The sequence below is a fragment of the Mus caroli genome, chromosome 6, assembly GCF_900094665.2.
Source record: "Mus caroli chromosome 6, CAROLI_EIJ_v1.1, whole genome shotgun sequence".
Classification (NCBI taxonomy): domain Eukaryota; kingdom Metazoa; phylum Chordata; class Mammalia; order Rodentia; family Muridae; genus Mus; species Mus caroli.
Genome location: NC_034575.1, coordinates 12,460,570 through 12,482,395, shown reverse-complemented (window position 1 = coordinate 12,482,395; position 21,826 = coordinate 12,460,570). Strand labels below are relative to the sequence as shown.

The following is a 21,826-nucleotide window of genomic DNA, read 5'->3' as shown; positions in this document are numbered from 1 at the left end:
AAAATTAAAAATCAATATAAATATGTAGGATAGAGTGGCTTATTGCCTTTCCTTTATAATTGTTTTTTAATAAACATATCAATAAGGTATATGGTAAAACATCTTACAGATTGTTAGAAGAATTGTATTCTTTAACATTTTATTCCTGTTTTGGTAGTATAAATATTCTTTCTTGCTTAACTCATGGCATAGCATAAAGGATGACAAGCTTTCCCTATAAATATCTAAAGCCTTAAGTTTTATAAAGGTTACATTTCAGTTACTTAACTCTGAATGAAAAGTTAAAATCACTATGTTATGGCAATGGTCAAACTGAAAACTAAAACACAATCCGAAAACACAAGTGTTAAGCAAGATTATGAATTTGAATAAATAGCTCTCAGTTGAGTCTGTTGCAGAGATAACACCATTAAGAGATTAGGGATGTATAATTGGAGTTAAAGAAAACAGCTGTGTGTGGCAGCTCACATCAGCAAATCCAGTACTTTAAAGTAGAGGCAGAATAATCACTATGAGGTTATCCTGGGTTACATAATAAATGGTGTCTCAAAAGACAAAACAACAACAACAACAACAACAAAGAGGAGAAAGCCATACTTTTAAAGAAGGCCAGTAAAGCAAAGCGAGGAGACCTCACGCTCAATAAATGTCCCATGTCTGAGCAAAGGCAGGGTGGAGTGTCTCCCTTTGAGAACTTTTCCATCTCCTGAGACTGAACTTTGGGGAATTAGAGCAGATATACCTTAAAGATGTTGAATTCAATGACGTAGCGATTTTTATATACCAAAACATTCAGAAATTTATTTTACTTTGCAGATAAAAATCAAGGAGTTAAAGATAAAATCATAACAAAAAATGTAGTTGAGAAATACAATTTGAGACAAATACAAAGCATATATGTCCAGGTATTTTCTTAATAAATTTTGGTTAAAAAACTTTAATGGTTTGAAGTGGCTTTCATACCCAAGGTGACAGCCGATGTGTATTTCTGGAGCTTTACCCGAAGAAAATCCTACCCTAATTTATACCGTAGGCCTTATTTACTTAACACTACCTTCAAATGTTTAGTTCTTCTCTTAAAAGTGTTAAAAGTTCCTCAAAAATAATTGTTTACAGAAAACGAAAAACAATGTGTTGTTCTTTGTTTAGCGACTCATTTACATCCCACATTTCCATGATAACATATATTCTTTCAAAATGTTGTTAATGCTATAGTATTTGAAATTATCTTGAGGGAGGGAATGTTCATTTGTATATGAAACATTTTAACCATTTGAATGCAAAGCATTAGCTCTTTTTTCGTTGTTGCTAACATTTTTATTAGATATCTTCTTTATTTATATTTCAAATGTTATCCCCTTTCCTAGTTTTCCCTCTGAAAATTCGCTATCCCCTCCCCCTGCTCCCCACTCACCCACTCACCCACTCCCATTCCTGGTCCAGGCATTCCCCTATTTAAATGCTGTCAAATGTAGCAACTTTTAAATACAGTTGAAAAAGTATGTGTTTTCCCTCCCCATTTTGTAGATTTATTTTAGATTCAGATAAGTAGTGCTTTGGGGTTCAGATTTGGCTGTAATTGTCCTATGCTTAATTTTTTTCTTGAATTTTGGGAATTTTACACATATATACATTTGATCATATCTGTCCCTCATTTCTTCCTTCAACATTCCCCATACCCCCCCAAATAGCCTCCTCCTAACCTTGTTAAACACACACACACATACTCACACACCACACTACACACTCCCACACCCACATACACTCATACACACACATAACACACTTGCACATATCCATAAACACACAAACACACACACACACACTGACTCACACACTGACAACACTCACATACACACATACACACACACTCAAACACACACATTCACACACACATGCTCACATCCACATATACTCATACACACAGAAACATTCATATACACACACATACACACAAACTCACACACACTCACACACACTCACACTTTCATATACACACACATACACACACACTCACACACACTTTCATATACATACACTGACACACACTTTCATAAACACACAAACACACACACAGGCACTCATACACACTTTCACACACTCACACACATACTCATACATACACACACTCATACACACACAAACATTCATATACACACACATACACACACTTTCATATACACACACATACACACACACTCACATACACGTTCATATGCACACACTGACATACACTTTCATAAACACACAAACACACACAGGCACTCATACACACTTACACACACTCACAAACATACTCATACACACACACACACACACACACACACAAAACTAGGTCCATTTAGTGTCTGCCGTATATGCATGGGTGTGGGCCATGGCCTTTGCTTTCTATTCTTTGTCTGTCATGCCCACTCCCTACTCCATGCAAGGATATGAAACACAAATAATGTTACATAGGGTTCCTATTACTATTAAAGAGTTCTAATTCTGGAGACCAGAGTATTTCTCAGTTATGGATGCTTCCTAGTTAAATGACAAGAGTGACTTGTCTTTTCATAATAACTCCAGTATGAGAGAAATCGCTAGGAACAGGCTTCACCCTAACAGTCATGTTGGCCCTAGAAAACTGATGATAAGAATGAGCAAGCATTGAGGAGGCTTGGTGCATTTCAGTAGATGAGTGGCCACTCGAAAGTCTGTAATCCTTTTTCTGAATGTGTGAAAAAGCATCTTCTTTAGTTATTCCATAATTAATTATCCATAATTAATTATCCATAATTGCTGCTAATGCCATGAACAGACACCAAGCTGAGCTTCCATGAGGAATATTCAAATAGATATTCCTGTATTTGACCCATCTAAGTAAATGATTTTATTACAGTTTATAAAGATTATTTGAATTAGAGATAATTTCAATATAGTTTTAGACAATGTAAAATAAAAACATCTGCAAGAAAATGTTACTTTTTCCTATATGCTTATTTTATATGGTATGTAAATAATTGTTTTGGAGCCAGGGAGGTGGCTCAGTGGATATACTTGTTAATCAAACATGAGGTTCTAAGCCCAGGTCCCAGCACCCACATAAAGACCTGGCTTGTATGAGCTTGCCTACATTCTCACTGTTGAAGATTGGGGAATAGGAGAATCTTGGCGCTTAGCTGGCCAGCCAAAATGGAGAAGCTAGCTTCGGCTTCAGTGACCAGCATTTTCTAACCACTGTAATTAATGTTTGGTAATTAACTCTTTCTTCTTCTCAATGCATCTTGATAGCTCTCATGCAACATTAGATCCATAATGTTTTCAAATATTAAAATAATTATTAGTCTTTTCTACACTTTTTAATTTATATATCCCCTACATTGAAAGCATTTTAATATTTTCTATGCTAATACTTAAAAGTTTTTTCAAAATGTTTAATTCTATGAATTTATCTTAAATATTTACTAATATTAAAATATCTAAATATAGTATTCTGAGTCCAGCTTTAAAAATTACAATGCTACCATTTGTGTAGAAAAATTGATTAAATGGTTTCAGGAAGCTTGCTCTGTTGCATATGGAAATGTTTCCCAACTCAGCTGTTGGGAAACCACTCAGGACCATCATTCAGGGAAGAATGTATTTTTTCTTTCTTAGAAACAAAAGCAACCATATTAGGAAATGGGTTAAAAGATTGGTACATTTGAAACGATCTTAAAAAATTTAGGTTTAGTCATCAGTAATGCACATTTCCTAGTTCATTAATGCAGAAATACTGCACATAGATTTTAATCTTAGAGTTAATAATAAAAGCAATTTTCACTAAAAATATAAAAACTGTAATGGTAGAATCATGATATTGCGTTTAGCTCTCCCACAAAAAGTCACTTTATTACTTTCTTTTGACACTTATTTTCATTCTGGGATTAATTTTACTATATAAGGGCTTCTTAACTATTCTATTAAAATTTCTATTCAGAAGCAATAATATCTAAGAGTGAATAATAGTCATGTAAATCATTATTTCATATTAATGTAAAAGATTTTGTAAGTTCTTATGAATTCTGCTGACATGCACAATTGTGAAAAGGTTATCTCTCCCTTCTACAGTGATATGCGCTGGAACAAAGGGACCATTCTAAAAGCATCAGTGGACTACATCAAGTGGCTACAAAAAGAACAACAGAGAGCCCGGGAGTTAGAACACAGACAGAAGAAATTAGAGCATGCCAACCGTCAGCTTAGGCTCCGGATTCAGGTTGTTATGCGATGGCTGCCCTGAGCTGCACAGAGAGCTACTCACTGTCCTCTCACAATCCTTATTTATTGGTTTCATTCATACATTGTTTTATTAACAACTGTTTTGATTTGGAAAAAAAGAACTTTACTCTCTCTTAGAAGATTCTGAATTGAGTTGTTTTAGTTAGATTTTTTGATTAGACATGTAAGGCCAAGATGATTTAAATCGGTGTAGAACAAATGAGAACCAACTACCCAATGCAGAAAATAACGTTCATTTAATTCACACATGACATGATCTCAACACACACCACGGAGGCACATAAACAATGCAACCAAGTGCACCATATGTTTCTGTAAGATGAGTTTGAACACTAAATCTTTCCTTCATCTTTTGTGTCTTTAGCAACATTGTTGTGGATTTTACTGTGGCAAGGCAAATACCAGTTTAGCAGTTTACATAGTAACTTCTCATCTGTTCATGTGCCACAAACTATTAAAATATGGACATTATAACTCTGTCTCTTTTAAACACAAACATGCATATGGTCACGCAATACACTTTATTACAATGAAACGTTCTTGAGTTATGGCAACTGGTTAACCAGGAGCTATAAGTGGAAGACGTTCCACAATTTACATATTACACTATTTAGTCCAAGCCACTATGCAGTCATCACATCCCATGTTGTTTATAGACAATGAGATGACTTTTTTAAAAAAAAAATTAAGTAATTTTTAGGCCTTGTAAGTACATCAGATTTCTTTATTGTAAAACTATAGTTTGCACAACCTCTTCCTTTTGAACACTAGTTAATATTTTGTTTTATTTTCAGTTTGCTTTCAATAATTATGTCATAAATAATTATGTCATTATTTCATAATTCTTCTTTGGGCATTTGCAGGAACTAGAAATACAAGCACGTGCTCATGGTCTACCAATCCTGGCTTCACTCGGCACAGCTGATGTTGGTACCCACATCACCAAGCAGCAGACCCATCCTGAGAAGAACTTAGGAGGCTGTTGCTTACAACTGACTCCATCTCAGGGGACAAGCCCGGAGTTCTATGAGCAAGCTGTGGCTTTCTCTGATCCATTGTCTCACTTCACAGATTTATCCTTTAGTGCCGCTTTGAAAGAGGAACAAAGATTGGATGGCATGCTACTAAGTGATACAATATGCCCCTTTGGGACGGACCCACTACTCTCTGCCATTTCCCCTGCAGTTTCCAAAGCTAGCAGTCGAAGCAGCCTTAGCTCAGAGGATGGCGATGAATTGTAAGCCTCAAACAGGCTCAAGACATCAACCAGGAAGCAACTCTCTGCTGGTGCTACTCAATTGTGATCTGCCTTTCATACCTTGCTTTCACTTAACTCTCTGAAAGGAATTATATTGGCCAAGGGGGTGTGTGTGTTTAGAGGTGCTAGAAGAATTCATGGGAAGAAGAAACATGATGTGAAAGAATCATTGAAGATCACAGTTGTCTACCGAGTTCAGATTTCCTTACATTTATTTTTTTCTGGAAAATGATCCAGCTTGATAACGGCTCTAGTGTTGCTGCTTTCAGAGCAGTGACATGATAAGATATTGCTGGAGCTAAGGTCCTTCAAAAGACTGCAACATCCCACTCCCCTCTCACTCACGTCCAAATCCTGTGTTACTTTCTACAACATCATTTTCTGAAGATTCACGACTAACAAATCTGGAGATAATTTCTTTTCCTTTGTCGGGTGGACATACTATGTATGGTTGAATCCTTGTCGGGGGAAAAAAAGTATAAATTTTTTTTTCATTTAAACTTGAAACTAAGTCTGTAATAAACATGATTTTTTTTTCAAAATAGAGCAAAGAATATTTTTTAAAACAATGTTTTCTAAAATCATATTCTCACTCTTTTAATCAGTTCAATGAAATTAACTCTAAACATCTTGCAGATTTATGGACCTGTGGTTTCTTCAGATACAGCAACACATTGAGGAATCCCCTCCAAGACATGTCCCTGGATTGTAATCATTTTACACAAATACACATACATACAATGTAGATAGGATCGATTGTTTCTTTCTGCTTCATTCCTCTGATGATCTCATCAATGCCATAAACTATAGTCACATTTTTTTTGTTCTTCAAAATATGTTGTATAATCAATTTTAGTAATTAAAATATAAAATATTCCCATACTAGGAAAACTTATCTGGTATGTAATATGTAATTTAGATATGGATTTATTATTCATATAGATATCATAAAATTGATAAGATATTGAATATTAGACTACCAACTGATCATCTATAAGATGGAACTACATTTTATTTTATTCAGATATGATTGGAATTATGTTCTTTTTCTCTTGAAATTGAGAAGACACTGTGGTTTGGCCTTTGTCACCATTGAGTACAATGTAAGCATTTGTATGTATAGTACTTCATTTGTGTTTTTCCTCTTGAATTTTCTAAACTTTGGGAATTTTATTAGTATACATGTTGCTTTGCGTGACATTATGGCTGGAACACAATGAATGATCATGAATCAGTCAATGTTGGTGACTTAAATGCTTAAAACTATACTATGCCCTGTGAGACTGTTGAACAGTGAGAAATATATATAATATCTGATTCTTGAGGAGGCATGTAACAAACCCACACGAAAGCCAAACCGAAAGGTAAAGGGTGTGCAGAATTAAAATCTAATTATATGCTGTGAAGTGGAAGTGTACAGAGATAATGAAGAAGATTGCAAATTTGAGTGGGAAATGCATTATGTACAATGCACATGTTAGAAAGAAGGGGGTTAATATAGGCACAAATATTAACCAAATTATCGAAAAAAATACATGATGGAAATATCCTCCTGGGACATTTGTCTGACAAATTTGTATACCTTCCTTCAGGTGTTGTAGTGAAAATTAAGTCTAGACTGCAATAATGTAGTAGAGATGAAACTTGTTACTAGAATGTAAAGTTAGGTAACAAAATTTTTAGTTCTTGGTTGAGTTGTTATCTCTGGAATGTTCAAACAGGTTTAGGATTTTGTCCACAATATATCATCAAAATCTCTTTGGTTCTTATGCTATTGAAAATTGATGAAACCCAAGATCCTTCTGGATAACAGCAGTCTCTTGCTTACTGTTTATCAGCTATGACTCTGGGATATTAGAATATTTTATTGTTTGAGATGGAAAAGCCATTTATAATGTCTAGGAATGGCAGTTAAAGTCAGGTGGGTTAGTTCTATTATTATTTTAATAATAATGACAAAAGTTTTCCAGAGTTGATAATTTGATTTGACTTTGCAAATCAAAGGGAAATAAATGCTATATGTCCCCTGGAAAACATACTATTCTAGCTAGAAGATTATTTCTTTTGTGTTTCTGCTGTTCCACTTTTTATTACATCTAAGGCTTGCATAGGTGATAGTGTTGTCCTGACATAATTTTCCATCCTCTAGAGGTAATACTCCTCGTTCAAAGAACTAAGGTCTCATAGTATTGGGTAAAGTAAGGACTTGGCAGATTGATCAAGCCTAGATATAAGGTTCTGGAGAAACGACTAATAAATTTAATGCTCCATTTATATAATTTGTGATTTCAGGGAATTACAAAGTGGGTAAAGACACCTTTAAGATAGTGTAGAATGATGCTATGCCAATCGATCAAAAGAATTTTTAAAAATTTAGACAATAATTTTTAAGTTTTCATGGCATAGGTGCCTTGAAAGCTTAGTGACAGCTATTTATTCTCTTCCTAGAATAATGGAGAACTATGTATGGACAGTAATTTGCACACATAGTAAGTTTGTAGAGCTCCCAAGAATGTCTCCATGGATACCAAGTGAAAGTTTCTGTATCACATCTGTAATTCATACACAGATACTTCTCCATTGGAGCACGTGTGCAACAGCTAATACCTTATGTAGTAGAGAGATTACTTAACACCATATTCCACTTCTAAATCATTGCTGTTGCAAAGGTAAGTATGCATACCAAATATAAAATTACTTGTCAGAATGCTGCCCATTCACAAAATAGTCCACATAAAAGAAACACCTCTTGCCCCATAAATTATGTCTTGTGTGTTATATATTTAAAATTGACTTTTTTTGTGAACATTAGATTTTGTATACATTTTACAATAAGGTTTGGCATAACATATAAATTTCAAGTTAAAAATAACATAAACTAAAATATAAGTTATTTGAGCGCCTAGGGGTCTTAGAAAGAATCTTAAGAAAACTGATTAATTAAAGAATATTGTTGCAGACTGTACCTAAGAGAGAAAAGAAAATCATTGTCAAAGAATCCTAGTACAAAAAGACTGATTATCAAACCACTGCTAATAAACAAGTTGCTAATCATGTGAAGAAGTAGTGCATAATTTCAATGATAACTTTACTTTGGTAAATGTTTGATGATACTGTCCAAGCCACCCTCTATTTCTAGTTTTCAGCAACCCCTCATCCATTTATGTTGGATTCCTTCTTGTGAATTTGCAATAATCAGCCTTTTCCATGTCTCAGTTATCTAACAATAATGACCCCCAATAATTAGATGCAGCTTTCATTATTTAATGCTTGTTCTATGAAATCTTTCTTGTATCAGTTGGAGAACCTGTACCCAGGATAGACAGTTTACGGTTTCATCAGTGACCCTGGCTTTCTCTGTAAAAGTAAAATTATTTTAAAAAATACTCAGATGATGGAGCCCCTAGAACAGCCTTTCTCTTTTGTGTAGTTTCATTTGTTCATGCTCGTATGCGACTTCGTAAATAGTGTCATAGTGTTTTGTTTAAAAAACACACATCATGTTTTCCTTGATTTAGTATGCCTACTTATCAAAAGTTTGGGAGAAATTACATTTCATAAAAGAAGAATCATTTATTTTTCCTTTTGTTTAATATTGTACATAATTCTAGAATTTTCTTATCTTTCATGGTATTTTGAAAATACCTTCTTTTCTTGTACTGTTACCAAGGGTTTTTAACATTTAAATACATGAATGTCATAACTGAATGCTGCAATTTTAGATGGACATTTATTATTGATAGGAAGGACAATATAAGATGCCTTATAAGCCTCAAAAAGAAATTGAGTTCATAAAACTTTTCTACAATATCTTTATGCTGCTATTTTCTTCCCTTATGACATCTAGGGTGGGCATGAAAGCAGAATCCACTAATCATATTGCTGTTTTATAATCATTAGATTAACCTGGTTCTGTGGAGACAAGGAAGGCTTGAATTTGCTTCAGTATAGATGAGGGGAAAGTGTAGAGATGCTACAGAGGCACATCATTAGTCCTCCTCCAGTCTGTGCCAGTTCATGTTTGCTATATCAACTGAGGTCAAGGAAACTCCCTGTCCAGAGATTTCATCTGTCTGCCATTAAATGAGTATGAGTGCTGAGGTTATGGAAACTTCTCATCATTGTTTATTGAAACACAGTTTTATTTGTATGTTTTTTTAATTGAAAAATATATTTAATTGAGGGGGAAGTCCCACAAAGTCTATCCTTCAGCAGGACCTACTGGCATATCCTTGTGAGGACAGCTTAGGAAACTGAAACAGTTGGAACATTGAGTACAACATCCAAGAAGGATCCCAGATGTCTTTAAGACTTGTCAACATCGTAAGCTTTTTATTTGTTGTTGGTGGTAGTTGTTTTAAAAACCTACTTCTCAGTTTCTGTGCCATGTGCTCTTTTTGTTTTCCTATGAGTTTCATGGGCAATATGAGTGGATGAGAAATTATCAGAAAAAAAAAAGTTGTTTTGATGTAAACAAAATCTTTCTTAGGATGCATCTAATTTGAGGATAAAATGCTTTGTCTGCATTTTATACATAAAAGAGAAATTTGTGTCCTCATTGAAAGGTTTGATATGTGTATTTGTTAACTGTCAAATGATGTCTATTGTTTCTGCTGATAAATTCCTTAATAAAATTCCAGTTTTTAAAGCGCAGAAGGAAGGCTGAAAGAATAATCATGACTCATGATGATTTCAAAATTATCTTGTCTACTCCTATGCTTCCTTTGAAGTCAAACATCCTATAGTTTTCTACATAAACAAATTTTATACTTTATTTAAATACTATTTTGTGTAACAAATAAAATAGTAAATGAAGGTGGCGACCAATATTTTCCCAAAAGAATTATATAACCAGTAAGCTATCTCTTACTTTTAAAAACTACGAGTATGAATGTTTAAACAAACATTACAGAGTCTTATCTAGAGGCATAGCCATTGCTTTCGGCACGCCAAGCTAGAAATAAATTCAGCTATTTAATCTTAATAATAACAATGTAGTTAAAAAATCTTTGACTTTAATAGCTTTACATATATATGAATAGCCAAAGTAACATTCCTATCATTTTAGTTTAACATTGGTTATATCAAGAAAACATTGTTAATATAATAAGACTGTAGAATTTGTAATTATTGCTATTTTTCATTTTAATAACAAAGTAATGTGTCTTATTTTCTATGAAAATGAGGAACATTGGTGTACTTTAATGCATACATGAATTTTTGTACAAGTACTTTTTAAATGTACCAATATTTTCTTTGCATATGTTAAATCAAAAACCATAATCATTAAATGTTTCATACAGCTCTCTTTATTCTGCCCTATTATATAGACTGTATGGGGAAATGACACACAGGTTAGTCATCTGACAGGATACTTAACAGCAGTAAGACTTCACAGCTGACAACTGCTTGCTACATAGGCCAGGCTGACAACAACGATCCAATATTTTTTCATTATGGAAAGTAATTGTTACATTCTCTAATATGGTCTCCTGCCATCTGCTTCTGCATGCTGTTATGGCTTTGATTTATGGAAAATATTTATCAGGATGTTGCAAAATTGCTAACAGGCATAGTGGTAGCTGTGAAATCACCACAAAACTACAAAGCTTTTTAATATACTAGATACTCCCCAGATAATCTAGGATAAATAGAATACTGTAGTCTAATATGGAAAACATTTTAAAGCCGCTAATTGTTATCAACTACACCCATCCCTTGATAATGAAATTAATAAGGAGTTTCAGAAGAGTTAAGACTTTCTAATATTTAATACCATGTTTATGAATTTTGTTCTTATATACTTGATATATCAAATATGATAAAACAGACCCTGTTGAAGTTAATTATAAAGTGATACTCTGATTAAATATGAGCTCATTACTTTTTAAGGTTAAGTACTAGAAAATACATGCTGTAAAACATTATCAATTATGAAAATACAGATCAAAGTTTTCAATAATTTATTTATTCACTTTACATTCCGATGGCAGCCCCAACTCTCTCATCTCCTGGCACCCACCCTCACAAATCCCTCCTCTCTGTATCTCCCCTTTCCTGAGGAGAAAGGGAAGTCCCCCTTGGGTCCAACCCTGCCCTGGAACATCAAGTTCTATGAAACTTCTATGAAGTTCTAGAAAAAAATAGCCAATTCAATCCACATGAAAATAAGTCTATTAAAAAAAAAAAGAACTATACATAGACAAAAAAGTAGATGGTGGGATNTNTTTTTGTNTTTNTTTTTNTTTTTTTTTTTTTTTAGGCTTTTGAATGTATATGTACATAGATGGTGTGTGACACTGTCTTAGTCAGGGTTTCTATTCCTGCACAAACATCATGACCAAGAAGCAAGTTGGGGAGGAAAGGGTTTATTCGGCTTACACTTCCATGCTGCTGTTCATCACCAAAGGAAGTCAGGACTGGAACTCAAGCAGGTCAGAAAGCAGGAGCTGATGCAGAGGCCATGGAGGGATGTTCCTTACTGGCTTGCCTCCCCTGGCTTGCTCAGTCTGCTCTCTTTATAGAAACCAAGACTACCAGCTCAGAGATGGCACCACCCACAAGGAGCCTATTCCCCCTTGATCACTAATTGAGAAAATGCCTTACAGTTGGATCTCTTGGAGGCATTTCCTCAACTGAAGCTTTCTCTGTGATAACTCCAGCTGTGTCAAGTTGACACAAAAATAGCCAGTACAGACACCTCATCTTTATTTTAGAAAGGTTTTTGTACAAATGAATATGCTATTCTTTAATCTTTATAATATTATATATAAAAGGAATATTTGAAGCCATCTTTAAATATCTTTCATTGAAAACATGCACACATGCACAAACACAGACACGTATACATGCACACACACAGAGGTACACGTGTGCACACCCACTCACCTATACACAGACACACACCCATGCACATACCCATGCACCTACACACACACACACACACACACCTTGAGTTAATGCAAGAAGGTGAGGAAAACTTTAAGACTTTAATATTTCTCACTAAAATAGTGTTTACAATTTTAAAACATAAAAATATAGACAATGATTTTGTTATCCACCAGAAAAAAAGGGTTAATATCCGATACCTTAAAAGTTGTTGGAGATGAATCACCTTAAAGGTTTTGAGTATGCGATGGCTAAAGGATACAATGATATTGCTGATTTGCTACATGACAATACTATCATGTTAAGTACTTAAGTATCAGTTTCATTAATTGGCAACCATAAGACAAGATTACAGCATTCTGGATGGTGAGGATTTTGATAGACTCCACCACATTGTGGCTAAGTATATGAATCACATAATAAGAAAAAGTTGCCTCCAGGCTATTGTTCCTCACATGGATTATAATTTACATATTGCTTCCCCTTATGTCAAAACATCTGGTGCCTGCAAATGTTAATGTTTCCTTAAAAAGTTTCACAAGCAGGAAAAGTGGATTGGAAACATTGCACACGAATCATTTAAGCATTATAATAGAATAAGAGCTATGCTCGGAAGAAAATTAAATTGCTGCAAACAATACTATAGTCAAGAGTATAATTTATTTGCTTATACATGAAGAGTAATGTGTCTATACGTAGAGAAAACGGTGTTCGAGTCTTGTGTTAGTCTCTTTAAAATGCCTATTTTGTATAACTGTATGGAACAGCTAGATTTTTAAGGTCTTCTAGATTTGCAGTCACTTTAATAGTGTTGGAAGCAATCTGAAGTCATATAAAGTCCACTCTTATTTCATCTAGGACAGGATCAGGAGACACACAAGACATTCACCAGAGAATCATATTTCTACTTTTTCATGACTAAACAGAAGAAATGCAATGGAAATGTAGAGAAATCTTTTTCATGAAGATCCTCAACTTAATACTGAGTCTTTGCAATGACTGGCCTAGTCTGATTATGTTCTTTGTCTATCATGGCCATTTAAGATGCTCCCATTTTTTAAGGCTTTATCTTATCACAGACATCAGTGGCTATCCTTGTCAAAATGCTTTCTGGATATATCAGCCAGTTGACTCTTAAAGTCTACTCTTGGATTGCTATTTAGTGCATAGATTGTCTACATGAATGGTCATAGATGAAAACCTTTTTCTCTGCTATCTCTTTTCCACATTATTTATCGATGTTTTGTCTAACATGCTGTACCTGTAGTTAATAATTAATTGATTTCATCTTTGTAATTGCTGATAAGGGAAGCACCTGTGAAGATTTATCAGATAATGAAATAGTGCTTCCTCAGGACTGTGACTACATATTACAGTCTTTACCTTCCCATCATTCCTAGAATTTTTTTAATGCATCAATTCTTGAGGTTTGTATAAAATTCTAGAAATGAAAATAATGCCATACCCTAAGAATAAGGATGAGATAAAATTTGTTTCTAAAGTTTTCCACTTATTTCCTCCTTTAGTAAGTATATCTAAAAAGAAGTGCTTGCTGTTGAAAGGAGAATGAAGGGCCTGTAACCAGATTGTTTTAATAAAGTATAGATGTGAGATACTGGGAGAATCAAAGCTATTCTTTAAGCAGACATCAGGGCACCTGAATCTCCCTCATATAAACTGAGAACTAACGACAAATGATGGCTAGCTTGGTACAGAGACCAGGTGAGAAAGGATAGTGTGGTGAATTCTTTAAGTGCAGGCAACCTGTCAGGTCACCAGACCACCTTCAAGCCACAGTGATACTTCTGATATAGCAGGGTGGAATTCCTTCCTATTCTTTATGGGTATCTGGGCAGAGCTCTTACGATTTCCTGGTACAGCAGACAGTAGTTTTTATTAAATATATTCATGTAAAAACAGAAAGGTAACAGACTACTAAGATTTAAATAATTTCTTACAAAGTTTGAAAACTTATGCATGTAAAGTAGGCGTTATTGTCTTAGATCCTAGGAGGACAAAGTAATAACTTTTTATATGCTTGTATATCATCCTTTAATTCTCTAATCTTTGTTTCCTATCCTAGAAATTATGTGGACTTATAGACTCTTCTTATACTGTTTGTTTCTAGAAACAAGCCTTCCTCCTATAAAATAAACCCATCTATTATTTACTTGTTTTTTTTAAAAATAGATGCCTTCTTTTTCTCACCATGCCTTTTCTTCTTGAGACCACTTTAACCCTGTATCTTTGATGTCTCCTAGTTCATCCTGGCTAATTAATGCAGCAGTCATTGGACCAAAGAGTAAATGTATCTCTTCATATAATTCCAAATTCCAGAGTGGTTGTACAAGCTTGCAATCCCACCAACAATGGAGGAGTGTTCTGCTTTCTCCACATCCTCGCCAGCATCTGTTGTTACCTGAATTTTTGATCTTAGCCATTCTGACTGGTGTGAGATAGAATCTCAGGGTTGTTTTGATTTGCATTTCCCTGATGACTAAGGATGCTGAACATTTTTTCAGGTGCTTCTCAGCCATTCGGTATTCCTTGGGTGAGAATTCTTTGTTTAGCTCTGAGCCCCATTTTTTAATGGGGTTATTTGATTTTCTGGAGTCCACCTTCTTGAGTTCTTTATATATATTGGATATTAGTCCCCTATCTGATTTAGGATAGGTAAAGATCCTTTCCCAATCTGTTGGTGGCCTTTTTGTTTTATTGACGGTGTCTTTTGCCTTACAGAAGCTTTGCAATTTTATGAGGTCCCATTTGTTGATTCTCGATCTTACAGCACAAGCCATTGCTGTTCTATTCAGGAATTTTTCCCCTGTGCCCATATCTTTGAGGCTTTTCCCCACTTTCTCCTCTATAAGTTTCACTGTCTCTGGTTTTATGTGGAGTTCCTTGATCCACTTAGATTTGACCTTAGTACAAGAACTGGAAATGTAAATGAGGAAAATACCAAATAAATAAATAAATAAAAATTCCAAATTCAAGGCCAAGTCTGACAATGCACTATTTCTACAAAGGACCATGTAGTCTTTCATGGCCTCTGTGGTTATGCTGTCTCGATCCTTTCCCATGGCTCTAAAGACCAAGCCGAAGGCGTGCTCCTCATGCCCCACAGCCTCATGACCACTTCCATTCCTCAGTCCTCAGAACTACATCTGTTTCATTTGTTATAGAGTGATTAGCTCTGAGCAATGAGAGAACTATATTCCCCAAAAAGAGAGATTGAAAGTAAAAAGATGAGACATTAGATGGGTTTCAGAGCAGCAGCAACCATCACTAAACACAGGGATCAACAGCCTGCCGATGCTCCAGGGGCAGGAATGGTGTTGTACCTCCCGATATGCAGCCATGCTGGATCTCCCAGACAGTTTTGGAATGGTTTCAGATAGATACCAGATATCCAATAGTATGAAACATAGACTGTCCATTGTGTGGGATATTGTGTCTGGTGTGAAAAAAGAATATGAGAGAATTGTGGTCTGATATGGAAAAATATTGTAAGGATAGATTACTTTTAACTATTAGTATATATAATACAGAACTACATGCAGAGTATTTTCTTCTACTTAATGACAGGAAAATAGAAGACTAAGTATCCATATCTTCTGTATATATAGAAATAAAGTGTAGATGAATATACAGGAGGCTAATGATGTTAATGGAGGAGAAATATGTATTTTAATTTTTTATATAATCCTAGTCCTTTAAGTCCTTTACTATATGTATTTGTTATAAACACAAAATACAAGGTAAAACCCATGAATTATTAAATTTACATTAATGGTTTATTTCTTAGTGTCCTAATCCATTCTGTGATGGTAGGCTTTGAGTTCGCCTGGCCAGTGTTCCTTCTAACTAATGTGCTTGCATAAAAATTAAGCAGAGGAAACAAAATGCAGGTGATGCACCTCTACTTATCTTATGGGACTGTTCTTAGAAGGAAGTAGATCTCTACCATGACATGCATAACTAACCTTTCTTAAACTGTTAAGAAGTGCTAAGACTAATTGTTAAAACCCAAAGAGGGTTTCATGCTTATTCTGAACTGAGTTGAATAGGTTAACATATGTTAACAAAAGCCTCTCAGTTGTGTTAAAATCAGACTTCTAAAATGAGAAAATGTCCTGGCATATTGTCGTGGGTTCAGTCTAATCACATGGGACCTTAGGGGCACCTATGCTCAGAAGGACCAAGACACTCTTCACTCATTGAGGTGGCACAGCTGTGTGACTTGGTATCCTACAGAGTTAGATCTAGGGCTAGAATCCCAGGCCACCATGCTGCAAGTCTATTGTGCCATTTTTCAGATGCCAGTGTTTCTGTCCAGCACCAATTAGCTGACATGGTGTTTGGAATGCAGCTGTTTTTTAAATTTAGATTTCTCAATAAAAACTCACTCAATAAATTAAACTTAGAATTTTGATTTTAAATGTATACCCCCCCCAAGCTGGGCATGGTGGCACACACCTTTAATCCTAGCACTTGGGAGACAGAGCCAGGCAGATTTCTGAGTTCGAGGCCAGCTTGGTTTACAGAGTGAGTTTCAGGAGAGCCAGGGCTAAACAGAAAAACCCTGCCTCAACCCCACCCCCCAAAAAAACCCCACAAACAAACAAACAACCCAAAACCAAAAAATGTAACCCCCAAGATTTCAAGTCTTAAGGAGGAAAAGGTCACAATGACTATATACACTCAGGTATGAAGTAATGTCTTGTTTGAATGTTGAGTGTGATAGTTGCCATTCTTTCAGATCACTGAAGAATCTTAGGAAGATTGTACCTTAGTCCATTTAAGCTGCTGTAACAAAAAGTACCATCCATGTAGTTTATCAACAGAAGAAATTCACATTTTATATATCTCAAGGATAAAGAGTTTAACACAGAAAGCACTGAAAGACTGAGTGTCTTTCATGACCCTGCTTCCTGGCATGCAGCTCTGTTTCTTTTTACTGGGTTCTCACATAGCATGATGGCCAAACAAGTTTTATGTGGTCTCATATGTGTATGTATATGTGTGTGTGTGTGTGTGTGTGTGTGTGTGTGGTGTATGTGTATATATATGTACACTCCACTTAGGAAAGCCCTGCTCTTGTGCATAACCTAGGTTCCATGTCCTAGGAAAACCAGCTTCTCTGTTTAAAATAAACCAACTGTTAAAAAGAGTTCAGAGGAGGTAGAGTAGTGGTAACAAGGAAAGGGGCAAGGCAAAGGAAGGAGCAAGGAGGACTGGAGGGACTTGGAATACATAACAGGAAGAAGCAATGATAAACAGCCTGCAGAGCTTCCTCGGTGATTCCTGAGGAGGAAGATGGAGGTTCTAAATAGCTCCTTGCTCTTCACAACATACTACTCTACTGAAGATTATTTAAAACAACAGTTTTGAATAAGTCACTAAAAATCTAGGGTGTTTCCCAACTCAGATTGCATTCATTTAATAAGAACAGCCATTCCAGGATCCTATGATGAGTTCCCAGGGACTTTTACAGTGATGGCAAGGAAGCATGTAATATGTAAGAAAACCTAGTCTCTCAGTGTGAGAAGCATGATTCAAGTTCTTTGTCTCTTGTTAGTGTTTTGTGCCCCTGAGGTTGTGTTGCATTGCTTTGTGCATCATGCATAAGAAAGGTTTAGCAATCCCATTTCAGGTTCTGGTTTGATTTAATTAAAGTAGGCACATAAAAGATGTAGCCTGCCCCTGTATAGGTAGTGTAGCATCAAGTAAACAAAACTGGAAGCTGTTTCTAAAGATGAGGGCATCTTTCCATTCCTGTTTCTGAACAGATTTGAAATTCATTTTTTTAAAAAGAAAATCTTCTGTGATGTCCTGTTTTCATAGCTTCTATTTCACATCCCAGCTCTCTTCCCATCTGTCTAGGAATCCATCCACCCTTCCAAGTATCCACTGAACAAGATCCTTTTAGTAGAAAGATATTAAAAGTCCATAGCATCTGATAATTTCAAGGTATTGATTCATTTTTTTTACCACTTATATATCACAGGTATCCAAAATCTCAGCAGAAACATGATGGATATCACACTCATTTTATATCCTGTAATTCAGATCACAGCTTCTAGCTTAACTTATGTGTACATTTTAGCTTAAAATGAGTTATCTGTAGCCTGATAGGAATCACTATATATACAGGGTACAATAATAAGTAATAATAATTATTTATATTATTTTTGTTTTACTTATATATTTATATTTTAATAAAAATAATTTGTTTCCATTTAGTTTACATTTCAATTTAATTGATAAATTAAAAAGGAAAACTCACTATCATTTTATAGAATTACATAAATACTGTGCAGAACACAAAGGAAAACAATCTATAAGATATGGCTGACAATGAAGATAACTGTTTTGACCATGATTGGTGAGAGCTTCCAGTGTTAGGTGACACTAAAGTTGAGACCACCAAGTAGTGACTATGAAACCTGTGTGAGAGGTCAGAGTAGAAGAAAAGGTAAATTTTAATCGTGACTCAAACTGGATACAAATGAGCAACTCTGAAGAATAATCAGAAGCCAGTGTGGGCCAAAGGAGAGGGTTTTGTGGGTTCACCACTTGTTGCACAATGTGAGGGCAAAGGTTCAGATCTCCAGGAATCATGTAGAGCCAGATGCTGTAGTGTAATCTCAGTTCTCCTACAGTGAAATGGGAGGCAGAAACAGGATGTTGCAAAGGTCTCAAAGTGTTGGCCAACTAGCCTAGAGTACACAGCAACAAAAAAAAGAAGAGGGCCCTTTCTGATGTGAGGTGAGGGGGCAAGGAAAGATCCTTAAGGTTGTCTTCTGAGCTCCGTGCATGCATCTCTCTCTCACACACACACACACACACACACACACACACACACACACACACACAAAATACATACACACAAAGAGAGAGAGAGAGGGAGAGGGAGACGGAGAGGGAGAGGGAGGGGGAGAGGAACAGGGAGAGGGAGGAGGGAGATTTTAAATTCTTTTTTAATAAAAATGATTCCAGGATTCTGTACAAAACAAAACAAAACAAAACAAAACAATAAAACCAATATATTGGATGTAGATTTGAAACAGTAGAGACATCTACGTATGTGGGTATTCCTTGGATGTGTTTCTGCTACAGATTCCTCTCCAAAACTTGTCACATAACAGAAAGGGTCTGTTTGTATTTCCTCTTGTTCTAAGAATATATGCCTGTTTATAATACTGAGTTATTTACCCTCCAACTTTGCCATTATCAAAGCTAGGCTTGTATGTAGAAGGCCTTCTAAAGATTCATGTGCTAAAAGCTTAATCACCAGATGAGCTCTGTTGGAAGGTGTTAAAGCCTTTAAGAGGTAAGGACTGTTTTCTTTTGAATACCATCCATCAGCTAGGGCTGTAGTCATGCACCACCATGCTTTGTTGTCATCTCTCTGGAGTCTAAATCCATGGAACCAAATGAGGACAGGAGAAACCTCTATATCTGTGAACCAATTATGTTCTTTTTCTTTTGTACTAATTAAGTTGTTCTCTGACAGTCCTACATATTTAATAAAGTATCCTGATTGCTCTCACTCTTCTTTGTCAGTGATCTCCTTTCCATGCCTGACATTCTTCTCCTTCTTATACATATCTTACATTCAGGTCTTTTGTTTTGTTTTTATGAGTCATTATGTTTAACCAGGATTTTTTGTGTGACTCTGGGATTCTACCTATCCACTGGAGGCTGCAGGGCTCACCAGTGAGTGCATACGTGGTGATAACAGCCTTCCCATTTTCTCACAGCAGTCAGTAGTTCTTTAGGGAGTGGTAGAGCCTCCTGGGCCCCTTCCTCATCTGTCACTTGAATGTTGGCAAGACCAGTCTTATGCACACCTAATGCAGGAAACCAGAGCTGCTATGAGTTCATGGTGACAAAGACTGTGGCATACCTGAAAGATGGCATTTCCCAGATGTGCTCAACACTGTCTCTTACGTTCTTTTTTACAACCCTGAGCTTTAGAGAAAATAGTAAAATAATGTCTTGCTTCAGGCTAGGGTTTCATCTGCTACCTATTTCCATCACTTCTAGTAGCTGTGAGTCTCTACTTTGACTACCACCAGAGGTTTTCTGATTAAGCCTGAGAGTAGCATTTGTCTATGTATTTAGAAGGTAATTTGATGCTATACCTATTTAGCTATGCAACCATTATAAGTTTGCTCCAGGTTCTATGACTTCTTCAGCTTGATCTCTATAAAGTACCAGGCATAGTTTCTTGTGGAGCAGACCTTGAATCCAATTCAGGAAACCATTGGTTTCTGTCATAACATGTTACTGTTGCATAGATGGTCTCATCTTTCAGTTGGGATGGTATTATAGTTCTTAGGACTCACAGCTGGTGATATTATTTTAAGTTATAGAAGCATATCCCCCAAAATATTTTCTTGTAAGCAGAAGTTATTCAGACCATATTCAGTAGTGAAAATATAACACCAGCCTTCAGTCAAATCAGGCCTTCCTTAATAGGCAACACTGGTGCTGATGGTTTCTTACAAGTTTCAATATGGTACCTAATCATATGTTTGGGTATCTTAGGTTTAAGTATCTCAGACATGCAATAGTTAATGATCTTTTCTTAGCAGAGTATTTGGCTGTAGGGTGGTTAATTTCTCAGAAACTTCAGAAAATTTTAATGATATTGTTGTTATTTGCGTGATCTCCTCCCATATTTGTGAATGAGGCAGATGAAGAACCCATTCACACTGTCAGCCATCTTCCCATCTGGAAAAAAGTACACCTCAGGGCAAAGCTGGCAGATTTGAGGAGAAAGGAGATTAGAGAATTTCAAAGGAATTGGGTTGGAACTCTAATTGAATCCTATCAACATCCTGTTCTAGCATGTATCTTTTAAAGTTCTGTGCGTGGGGAGAATGTCTTTTAAAGTGTTTCAAATAGTTTGAGTGGGAATTTCTACTGTGAAATGAAAATATGCTAATAGATGCCCTCAAACCAAGGAGACTCTCCTATTCTTCTGATAGACTTGCAGTATGTGTGAGACACAGTACCCTGCAGAGCAACCAAGCATGACTCTCACACGGTCATGTTTAAGAGAAGAGCAGGAGTTCCAGAGTGTCTCCATCTGAGCCATTCCCAAACAATAGCAATCATTCATTTGTTGAAACTCCTAGTCTTATGACTATGCATCTGATACATCAGGTTCATTTGACTTGAGATCTGTTGCCTTAGGAAATTTAGATGTCAGACTACTCTCTGTCTCTCTTCTTTTCAAACACAGCAGAGCCTGGTCATAATTACTTTTCAAACAGTTCTTAGCATAACTGGATATTTTCTCTTATAGTGAAAATAATCTTCTTTACCCAATCTAAAAAGCTACATATTGATAATCAGAATTGCATGCAAAAGAGAGTGGAGAAGTCAGTGTGAAACCATGGCTTCTTC

General features: G+C 35.7%; 1 protein-coding gene across 2 annotated transcripts in view; it reads left to right on the top strand.

The window, feature by feature from the left end:
• Positions 1-10,335, top strand: part of Tfec (transcription factor EC) — a 69,182-nt gene extending 58,847 nt beyond the window's left edge. The window contains exons 5-6 of one of the 2 annotated variants that reach the window (XM_021165609.2): positions 4,093-4,240; positions 5,127-10,335. In XM_021165609.2, the coding sequence (XP_021021268.1) occupies positions 4,093-4,240; positions 5,127-5,504 (526 nt within the window). In that variant the 3' untranslated portion in view covers positions 5,505-10,335. The remainder of the gene's footprint in view (positions 1-4,092; positions 4,241-5,126) is intronic. The other variant, XM_021165608.1, reaches the window with a different exon arrangement.
• Positions 10,336-21,826: the final 11,491 nt, after the last annotated feature.